Source organism: Teleopsis dalmanni, chromosome 1 (assembly GCF_002237135.1).
Source record: "Teleopsis dalmanni isolate 2A chromosome 1, ASM223713v2, whole genome shotgun sequence".
NCBI classification, from domain to species: domain Eukaryota; kingdom Metazoa; phylum Arthropoda; class Insecta; order Diptera; family Diopsidae; genus Teleopsis; species Teleopsis dalmanni.
In genome coordinates this window covers 27,943,294-27,955,384 of record NC_051846.1, presented here as the reverse complement: position 1 = coordinate 27,955,384, position 12,091 = coordinate 27,943,294, and the positions used below count along the sequence as shown (strand labels likewise).

The 12,091-nt window shown below is 24.6% G+C and overlaps 1 protein-coding gene across 2 annotated transcripts in view; it reads right to left on the bottom strand.

The window, feature by feature from the left end:
• Positions 1 to 5,753: 5,753 nt before the first annotated feature.
• Positions 5,754 to 12,091, bottom strand: part of LOC119668706 (elongation of very long chain fatty acids protein 6) — a 42,606-nt gene continuing 36,268 nt past the window's right edge. For both annotated transcript variants that reach the window (XM_038078305.1, XM_038078307.1), the window contains exons 3-4: positions 9,410 to 9,547; positions 5,754 to 6,454 (exon numbers count right to left, since the gene is read on the bottom strand). In XM_038078305.1, coding sequence (XP_037934233.1) covers positions 5,818 to 6,454; positions 9,410 to 9,547 — 775 coding nt within the window. In that variant the 3' untranslated portion in view covers positions 5,754 to 5,817. The remainder of the gene's footprint in view (positions 6,455 to 9,409; positions 9,548 to 12,091) is intronic.

The following is a 12,091-nucleotide window of genomic DNA, read 5'->3' as shown; positions in this document are numbered from 1 at the left end:
AATAAAATCCTATTTCAGTAATAATGCATCCTTATATCCTTATTGATAGACACAGGGCCTGATAATTGAACATTATAAAAAAAAATATTATAGAAAAAACTACGTTAGATTAAACAAAAAATTACCAAATGATAACGGAACCACTAAAGCAAAAATATTTTATGTAGAGTGACTCTATAAGAAATTATTATATTATTATCAGTAATTACAAAAATAACTATATAATATTATGTAATTATGATTATTAAACATATATAAATGGATTATCAATATATATAAATTTTATCATAGTTATATAAATTATATTAATTTATTAAAAAAAAATTGTAATTTAATGTAATTGGAGACGTTTTTACCCTTAATTATAAGTAGAAAAACTTTCCTTTAATTATGATAATTTGTTATATATTATAGCAGCATTTAAAACACATGCGTTAAGTTTTTACATTACAAAATGAATAAAAAAAATATAATAAAAAAAAAAACATATTTACGAATAAAGAAAAAAATTTTTTTTTTTTTTGAAAATATAATAGTATTTACATATTTAATAGTCCATATATATGGAGACATCAAATTTTTTAAATAATAGAAAATTTATATAGAAAAAATAAATTCACTGCATTTTTATCGACATTTATAATAAAAAAAAAAAATAATTATAGATATTATGATTTTCATTTTAATGATTTTTCATTATTCTTAGTCCAAATAAATATTTTAAAGTACTTTAAAATAATTTCAGATACTTTCATAAAGATAATTCTCCAACAGTCGATAATGGATAAAAAACGTTTATTCTGAACATAAATTTATAATATTTAATTTTATTAATTATACAATTTGACTTACTTTGAAAATTTTTTATTAAATGATTTTTAATCAATTAATAAATAGTTTTTAATAAAATTCAAGAATTTTTGTTAATAAATAATAACTAATTACAACATTTTACATGTTAATGCTTATCTTCATGGTTTATTTTTCTAAAAAAATTTTTATTTCAAATATATTTTTAATTATTCCGAGTCAATATATATAAAAATAAATTCTATTATATATTAATTTGTTATTATAAAAGAAAAATTAAATTGAAAATAATTTGTTTGTGGTTTTGTTTATGAACACAATTAATAGTAATTAAAATTGATTAATAAAAAAAGAATTGATAAAAACAGTTCTATTTTAATAATGCTTATATAATGAAATGCTTTATAAAACAAATGCCCTCCAGTATACTTTCGTTTTTATATAAGATAATCTATAAACCAGTTACAAAAAGTTTTTTTTTTAACTTAATTACATATTTAGCAATTTTAAAATTGCATATATGCGATTATAAAATATCTTATTAAATCTCTTATAACAATATATTATTAAAAGAGGTGAGTCTTTCTGAGTCATAAATCAAATAAAGGAAATTGATACATCAACACGTATATATTATAACTGAAAGAAGTTATATTAATAAGTATAAATTAAAAATAATTGTTGTATAATTAACTTACAGTTTTATTATTTCCTAATAGTCAACATATGTAGATGTCTTACTATATATAAAGATTCTCCGTACAAAGATATATACGAGTACATGTATCTCGTATAAGTACCTCTTAATTCTCCCACAATGGGTTACAAGTACCCACAACTAAGTTTTACAAATAAAGAATAGATTTATTATTTCCTAATAGTCAATGTATGGAGTTGTCTTACTATATAAAGATATAAAGATTTTCCGCACAAATATATATATACCAGTACATGTATCTCGTATAAGAGTTAAATTGAGAAAATTAATATATAGGTTGATGATAATTTAGAAATAATTAATACTTTATAAAAGGAAAAAAATGTATAATGAATTAATTTTGTATAATAAAAATAATATTCTCATAAAAAAATTTGTAAAATTTTGTGTAAGTTTATATAATTAATGCATTACTACTGGGATTTTATCAAATTTATATTGAGTTCAAATCGGAAGTTATTTGCTATTTAATTTTTAAATTATCCTTTTTATATTAAATTTTTTTAAATATAATTTGTAAAACATTTTTTCATAAAAAACAATTTGTTTCGAAATTTTAAATTGAATTTCAATATGAGCTATAGAAAAAAATGTTCTGAAGTAGAACACTTTAGATATATACATATATAGCCATAATATTCTTTTATTTGTGACCAAAAATATTATATAATAATTTATCAGCGGCTTAATTGCTCATTTAAATAGAAATAAAAAAACTATAATTTATTATTTATATTTAAAAAAAATATATATTTTATTAAAATATTTTTCCAATATTTCGACTATCTTCGATATTCATCTTCAGGGAAACTGAAGATTTTTTTATTTTTATTTAAATGACCAATTAGCCCGCTAATAAATTATTATATAGGCATAATAAAAACTTTATTGAAATTTAAAGGATGAGACGAATTATAGACATAATTAAAGTAATTATTAATGCTTGATTTTAAGTATTCGTATTGATCTATATTAGACATCACATATCCCATATGTAAAACAATTTTAATATTTTGAAAATATATATGATAGGTATACTTATCAATACCAGAATTTAAATTAGAATAGACTTATAACAGCTGGTAAACCCTATTTATTTTGTAATCAAATATTATGATCTCCAATTATCTCTGCATAAAAATAAAATGATGTATATCTCAACGACAACATGGAGTTATGGAATTATAAGTACCTTGTTCTACTTAGCCCTTAAAAAAAGATGACCAAAACATTAGAAATTATAACCCACAAGCATAACTCAGGCCACCGCCGGAACAAAAAAAATTGGCAAACGAAAATAGAGCCACGATTTTCTGGAAAAAAAAGGAAGAAAGTCATTTATGTTATTTTAAACACAACGCTGTATTTCAATAGTTTAGTTTTTAAGAAATCGGATAAAAGGTTTTTTAAGAAACCTTGTAGTCCTTGTCATTGTGAACTTGTTGTTACTTGTTTATAGGAATAATATATTTATTTATTTATATATTAATAAATTAATAAATAATATAAAAGTTGCGCATACTAGTTGGCACTATGTGGCTAGTGCTTGTTTTAATAATGTAAACAACGACTGCATGGATACAGTTCACAACATTATATCTCGATATCTCAAGAAGTGAATTATATCGGTGTAGAGCACAGTGGAAAATATTGCTCGAAATACCTGACGTTATTTTTTAAAACAATAATGGGATTTTTCTATTATTTTGTTTAAATTTTTACTCTAATACCTGAGACACTGCCAGAATCATCCAATTAAAATTTGCATTGTGAGGGCCTGTGTTGTAGTGGTAGTATGGGTGAGCTATATTAGTTATTGGGACTGCTTTTGGCATATAAAAGTATAAATATTAAGACTCTTTTACTTCCCAATTCTAAGTCATAATTTTATTCGGAAACAAATACTTCAAGAAGTAATATATAAGTGTAATTATATTGGTTATTAAAGAGTTAATAATTAATTGATTTATTTAATATTTATTAAAGTAAACAAATGCAGCGAAATCGTTTTAATGTGGCGTCTAATTAATTATATTTCCGTAGAATCATTGACGCTTAATATGAGGAAAAATATTTTAACATGCTAAAGTGTAGCAAATATCAAAGATATTCATATTTAATTATTCTTTATAATTCTCCAATAATTCATAAATAATATAAAGACGTTTATCTTAATTTGATCATTTTCGTTAAAATTATTTTTAGAAACATTCCTTGATCAAGAAGAAGTTCTTAGGCTTGGTATTATTACCTTGTTTTTTTACATATGTGGAAATCCTCTATGGGATACTTATATTAAAGTTTCTAATTATTATAAACAATTACGTATTTTTATGATAAATTATATTATAAAATAATATTTATAATAATTGAGAGTAAGAATTTTTACTATAACTTTTTAATTCTCTAATACGAATAATATTCCTATTCCCTACTTCTAATCATAATCTTGAAATGGTTAAAGATGAAAGACTTCATCTTAAAAGCTCAAATTTGAGTATTTAAATTTAATAAAAATCTTTAATTTATTATTTTATTAACTGAATTTTATTTATATATTTTTTTATAGGCTAATTAGTCAAGTATTAGTATTAGTTTTAAAAATATTTTATCAGTACTTCGAAGATGACATTATTCTAAAAATATCGGTAAGAATAAAATTTTTTTAAATCTAATTTAAAAAAGTTGTGTATTTTTTAACAGTGAGCAATTAGCTAGTACACAAATATATAAAACATTGTAAATATAAATTAATAATAGTCATTCCCCTACCCCGAAGTAGGAAATATACATGGGAATGGGTGTCTGATATAAATTGCTAGTTCGACTATACTTTTGTTCACTATCCAATCATGTCATATTTCAGGTCCATAATTAGCTAGGTGCTTGTCCTTCCCTTATACATTTAAATAAAACAATAAATATTTTAGTGCTTAAAAATTGTCATGATATAAATTTAACTTTCTTCTGAATCGATAGAGCAGGGGGTGAATAAGGCGCAATAAGCACTTATAAAAATATAATTCATGAAATCAAGTGTCGAGAACTTACTTCATACAATGTGTTTATCATATATCGTTATGCTTTAATGGTAAATATATATAATTATGTACATATAAACGATTAGCATACATAACGAGAACGTTTTTATAAAATCAGTTGTCATACTTAATGTTAAATAACGTATTTTTTTAAAACGTTGACGTTTAAAACAATCATAGTCAAATCATTAAAATAATTATTTAAACTAAAAAAAATTTTATTTCAATTTAAATAATTATGCTTATAAAATGTTTACGATATAAACGCATTAAGAATAGTTTTTTATAATTTTCTAAACTAAGAAAAATTATATAGCTTTTGTTTATGATTTAAAAAAAAAACTTTTTGTAACATACTAGTTCTAATCGTTTTTTATTATAAAATATTAAACAAATTGATGTTTTTATATGTATTTAATTTTTTATTTCAAGAGAAATTATTTTGCATTTAATAAATAATAGTAATAAAAATAAAAACAATTATCAAACATATTAAATAATATGTACAAATACCAAATACAAGTATAAATATATAAAAACTAGCGTATTATAATGTATGTGTTTACGTAATTATATTAAGGTAAAATTAATTAATATATAATTACCCAAATAAAAATAAAAAAATAAAATTAAGCATTAAATTAAAAAAGTAAAAAATACACGACCAGAGTTTTTATATAATTATATAAAAATTATTTATAAAAAAAAAATAAACATAGGTTCACTTTAATTTTTTGAGTGCATTTTTCTTAGAAAAAACTGTTTTTAAAAAACAATCTACACTCCATTTAAAAAACAAATTAAGCAATAAGAACAATATATTACAGCAATTCACATATATTATAATTAATAACAAATTATTTATAAAAAAATAAACAAGCTCAAAGTAAACAATAATAAAAAAAATAAATTTTTGCATAGCAAATAAATAATATAAACAATATTAATAAATTTTTTAAAACAATGACAAAAAATTATTTATATATAAGAAAAGTAAATTTTAAAACGAGTTCTGGAAAGTTGTCTAGTAGTTTTATTTTCTTTGAGTCCATTTTGTTTTTTTTTTTTTCAGTTGTTTTTTGAGACTTGCCACGGATTTTTTCAATATGTGTTCTTATTATATTTTTTATATTTTTTTCTTCGTATTTAGTGAACAAATTTTTATTTCACTATTGTTAGTTAGATTTTTTTTTTATCCCATATATTGATAGTTCGCCCCCCATTTGTTCTCTTATTCCCCAAAATTTTCTATTGCACTTTTGATTTGTGCAAAAGTACATCTCCGCCGCCATTTGCAGTGGGTAACGTCAGTGTGGAGCGATCTATTGAAGAGGTAGCTGTAGATGATAGTTTGGCTGTGTTTTGTGCCGCTAATGATGCTGCCATGCGACGGCTCTTCTTGCCGTCCGTGGACAAATATGTTTTATAGAAGAATCGTGCGAATAGCACAAAGTAACTGAAGTACATTGCAATCGAAAGATTGATGTTAGTTTGTGAGATATTACATGATTGTGGACCGTGTGTTTTTAGGAAACCGTTCGCCCATATGTTTATAGCACAGCCAACTATCATTTGTGTCAACTGTAGTGATGTTATGATCATAGCGATAAAACGTGGTGGGTTGAAGCGTGCTGCTTTAAGTGCATAGTACGTGTACATAACGGAATGTACACAATAATTCATCACAATGAACCAGCGAGCGGATGATGTGTATTCAGTGTATGAGAACCATGAATAGATGAGTACAGTGATGTGATGATACCAGTGTAGGAATATCAATGGTTGTTTGCGTAATACTATGAAAATTGTATCACCAAGTTCAGGCAGTTTGGAAAGTACAAAGAGCCAAGTCCAGAAACCACATACGCGATCCTGTTCAATATAACTGAAATGAGATAAAAAGCAGATATATATTAAAATATGGTATATATGATATAAAAGTATATGGTATATATATAAAATAAATAAAAAAATTAGGTAATAAGAGGTCATATAATATATTAAATTGATTAAAAATCATTTATTGAACCTAGGTATTACTAGAGACGATAGCTGCAGATTATGTTGAGAAGCAGAGGAAACAGCAGAACACATTCTGTGTCACTGTGATAGTCTCGCCAGACTCAGACTTCGGTACTTATCCACTGCCTATCCATTTATAATGGAATTCGGCAACGCTTCTCCAAAGAACATAATGGCGTTTTTAACTACTTGTCTATGGAACTGAAGTGGATATGTCACAATAATCGTTAAAGGATGCAGTGACGTAATGACAGGTTTCCAACCCATCTTAAAATCTAATCTAAGTTCGAAGAGATATTGCTTAATTACCATAACATAAATATCATTATTTTTCAACATAAGTGTTTAAGCTGATTATTTCGATTTAGTATAATAGAAGAAACGTGTAGTTTCGTATGTTTTTTATACTTCATTATTATTTTTTTTTTTAATTTATTAATAGCGGCACTGATCATTTATTTAAATTCGAAACCAGTTGAGAGTCTCTGCCAAAATCCAATCAAATAAAATGTATGACAAAAACTGAACTTTAGCAGCTTTTTTACAAACGACTCATAGTCTTTACAAAAAAAAAATTTGAAAGTTAATTTTTTACAAAAATCAAAGTTCAACAAACCAAGTTTATAAGCTCCGTAAAAATTTGCAAAATTGTTTTGGCCAATAAAACAAAACAAACAAAAAAAAAAAAGTAAAAAATTAAATATACCATATAACCCAGAAGTGGCAACTAAAACTAGTCAAACCGATTTCTCAGGAAGCTTTTAGCAGAGCTGTGAAGTATCTTGAAATACTAAAATGCAACTGTAACCATTTAATAATCAATGACATGGTCAAGGTTAAGTAGATTTTAGTAAAATAACTAGTTCCAATTATACTGAAGGAAAATTTCAAATAAAATTCCATTATTTAAATGGCAATTCTAGATTTTATTGTTTGTCTGAAATCTACACTGTAAGTAATAAATAAGTAATAAAAACACGTATAAAATTTATATTATTTTGTACTAAATTGAAATGTATTTTTTATTCATTAAAAAAATTTTTTTTTATGTTTCTATAATGCAAAACAACTTAAATAACAACTTTAAAAGTGCACAGGATGGATTATGAATGCTTAATAGTCGTAATAGTTTTGAAAATCACATATTATACATACTCGTAAGTATATATAGTACAATGAGTTGCACGATTCAATATTAAAATGAAGGGATTAGAACAGTATTTTCCTACGTTTATATTTGATTAATGTTTTTGTACACCGTACACCACTCAAAAATTAAATTTTTACCTAGATTGTTTATGTTTACTTTGGAACTCCACTGAATAATGTTGTTCGATCGTATCACAAAGGTCGAGTTTTTTCTTTACGCTAAGATTATAAATATGCTATTTGATAGTCTACATATATTTAGACGAAATGATAGACAAACGATATATTGTCGTATAATAATTAACGGTTTGATATATCACTAACGTCTATTCAAAGCAGTTGTTATATCTCAGAAGGAGAACATTTAAGGTTGAAATCAGTTGAACGTTACCATCTATATTAAACGTTTTTACATAATATAGTTTGGACAGAAAAAATAAGAACTTTGCAATCGATAGCTTAATATGATTATAGTAGGTCCCCAAAACGCACATTTATTACAATCGAAATGTCCCATTGCCATTTAATGAGATGAGTTATTTTGGGTTGACATTGCATAGTTGATACTTTATTTAAAAGAAATAATCCTTTAAAATTTAAATGTGATCTATTTAGAAATATTTGCTCATTCTGTTACCTTATCTGGATGTGATATTTAATAAAGTCTGAAATGATTTTTAATAAAAAGTTCTGTAACTGACTAAGATCTCTTAGCAACTAAGACCTATCAAAATATGAATTGGATTCATTTAGGCATATTTGCTCATTCTGTTGCCTTATAGAAAAGTTTGTAACTAAGTGGAATATTTAATATAGTCTGAAATGATATTTAATAAAACGTCCTGTAACTGACTAAAACCCCCTAGTAAATAAGTTCCAAGCAGACTGAAAATACTTTACTCAGATGTTTGTTATAGGTAAATCTTTCTATATCGTATTTAACTAACTGACTAAGAACTTTTAAGAACTAAGACCTATCAAAATATGAATTGGATTCATTTAGACATATTTGCTCATTCTGTTACCTTATAGAAAAGTTTGTAAATAAGTGGAATACTTATTAAAGTCTGAAATGATTTTTAATAAAAAGTCCTGTAACTGACTAAAACCCTTAGGATATAAGTTCCAAGCAGGCTGAAAATACTTTACTCAGATGTTTATTATAGGTAAATCTTTCCATATCGTATTTAATTACTCTATACGAAAAGGTTGTATTAGTTATTTGTATAATGCTAGTGGTACTCCTCGATTATTTAGATATTATGAGTATGTTTCTAAAGTTTTCTGTCTGTCGAGCGTAATTGCTTGTGATATTCATGTGGCCATTAATTCAGAGAAGAAAATATACTGAATTGAAATGTTTAGCAATATATAGAAGTTAAAAACCGTTGTAGATGTAATTTTGACTCAATTCTAAAACCTCAAAGAAGTTTCACTTGTTGATTGTACAACTGAATTTCTATTTATGTTATCTACTTTATAGTATCTACTCATATATATTTTTCCTGACTGGCCGACTCTCAAAAAAACCTAATGTTTTTGTTAGCCGCATTATGCATGACGGTTGCCAGTTTAACAACATTTAGGGAATTTCTCCAGTATGTAACATATTTATTAGATAAGTACAGATAGATAAGTAAGAATACTGTGTATAGAATTGTGTTCTTACCTAGGAACGCATACGGAATGAAATAGTCCATAATGGCGCAGTACGTGTAAGAGTTCTGGAGCTGTTCTAAACGCGCCCATAATACTAAACATGGCCAGCATCGTGTTCCATATTATAAGAGGACCACGCAATTGAAATCTGTAAATAAAAATGATATATTTTATATTAAATTAAATTTATAATTCAATTTATTTAGTATAATAAAAATATATATGTATATATATTAAGGCATAAACATTTTTCAATAAATCATTTTATAGTAATTTATATGCATGTATAATATATTAGTTTTTGAAAGCGTGTCATATTCAGTTGCTTAAGAATCATATAGGTATAAATTGTATTATCTAATCAAATTTCTAATTAACAATTCTAATAGAAAACGTTTAACATTGCAAAAATGCATTTTGCGTTAATTTAATTTTTGCTGCAGTGCGACTAATTAACATAAAAGAATAATTTTAAAATAGACAGAATTTTAAAATTCACTTGAATTTAATAGTTTATTAATATTAGAAAGTTAAGAGTTATTAATGCATTATTAAGAATTTATTTTTTTAAATCTAAAATATATTAAAAAACATGTAAGTACTTCAATTACATATAAGTTGAAAATATTATATCTGCATAGTTAACAATTTTTTTTTATATTATGTATACATTATTTTATTTACCAATAACGAATTAAATTTAAATTGCATATAAGAAATTAAAGTTGTTATTTTTTTAAATAAAATTTTTTATTTCGGCTAAACATCCACATACAAATATTTCCGTATCATATAATATTGCGAATAGATTACGTATTTATTAGAAGTAATAATTAACATTAAACTCTAAATTAAATATGGTAATTATAAAATAATGCAATATAGTAAATTAGCACTACATTAACTTTTAATGAAGCAGGAATTGAATTTTAAAGAGTTTCTCTTAACAATGAATTTTTTATAAATTTTAAGCAAATTAAAGAAATGCATAAAATAAAGATATTAAAAAATGAGCAACTTAGCAGTTATAGGTCTAAACCTAGATGAAAAAAATGCAGGTAAAATGTTAGTTTGCAAAAAATCCAAGCTTAGACGGAAAAAGGAAAGACAAAAAAACTAAATACTTTGTAATAAATGCACAGACCTAGCAAGATTAAGACATTATTCTGTTGAAATCTACGAACTAAGGAGTATAATGGACATCCTAAATATAGATCTCAGAAAAAAAAAACTCCCTCGTTAGCCACTCAGATTGGTTAAAACTAACAATATTAATGAAACGTCACGTATGCGTTACTGCCCAGAATATACAGCTGTGCCACCAATCTACAACCTACCAATCTACAAACATTAACTTGATGAATCAAAGATGTCATCCTTGGTTTCACAAAAAAAGTATTCTTTAAATATTATCCAATCTATTTGTCTCAATATAGGTATATATCTAATTGTACTGTACTTGCAACTAACTGTACTGTATAGTTAGTTATATATAACTTAGTTAGTTATATATAACTTAGTTAGTAATATATAGTTAGTTATATATAACTGACTATACTTGCAAAGTTCTGTAACAGAATTAAATTACGGAATAGGCTGATCACGTGGTTCTAAAGTGAAAATTGGATAAATGATTGAAACCACTTTCATGAGTGTTATGCTGCGTTTTCTTTATATATATATCTTTGGGAAAATTAGTTAACCGTATTGTTTATACTTTTTTTATTGGTATATAAAGTCAATATATATGACTTTTAAGGTTGATTTTTTTTGTCGAATGGGATGCGTCTTATAAATTCTAAGTCTGGTTGCAGTTCAACCAATTATATACGGATTATAAACTAATTAAATAAAAATTCGAATATTTCCTAAAATCAGCTAGGTCAGCTAAATTTCAATAAATTAATCAAATTTTTGTAGTTGCTATTTCTTCATTACTGTTCGAACCCTTCTAGTTAATATATGACTTTTAGTACAATATGAGTTCAACAAAAAAGCTATATCAAGAATGGCATGATTATAACAGAAAAACAGATAACAAGAGTAGTAACTCAGTTTCTGAATAATTATTTATAATGTATAGAGAAGACTATTGTGAAAATTTTCCTCTTGTTATATGTTATAATTTATATATAATATGGGTATATAGGTTATAATTTATATATAATATAGGTATATAGGTTGTAATTTATGTATAATCTATATAGGGTATAATTTATTAATTATAAATCTTGACCGTGATAATTGATTATTTGTTTGTTTGTTTCATTTTATTTTAATCGCTGCGGATTTTTTTACAGGCGTTTCAGTTTTTTTCAGATGTAAAAGTTTTTTCAGATGTAAACTTGTCTTCATTCTAAGCACTTAATTGCTTTTCTTAACTTAACAGAAATGTTTATTTGAAACAATTACATGTGTGTAGTGTAGTAGTTCAAATTTTATGAAAAGAAACACAACACCAATTCCTGCTGCTTCTAGCTTAAAATGTTAGACTGACTTTTAGGTTCAAACATTCACTTACTCGAAATGTATTCGTTATGTTTCTCATCTCTCTTCAATACATTTCTAAATACAAGACAAGCAATAATACCGAGTGCGTGACGTGATAGATATCTCAAAATCAAGGAGATACTAAATATTTACCTATTAAACTATATGGTTAAGTAAATTGCTATATTTTTATGTATCTATC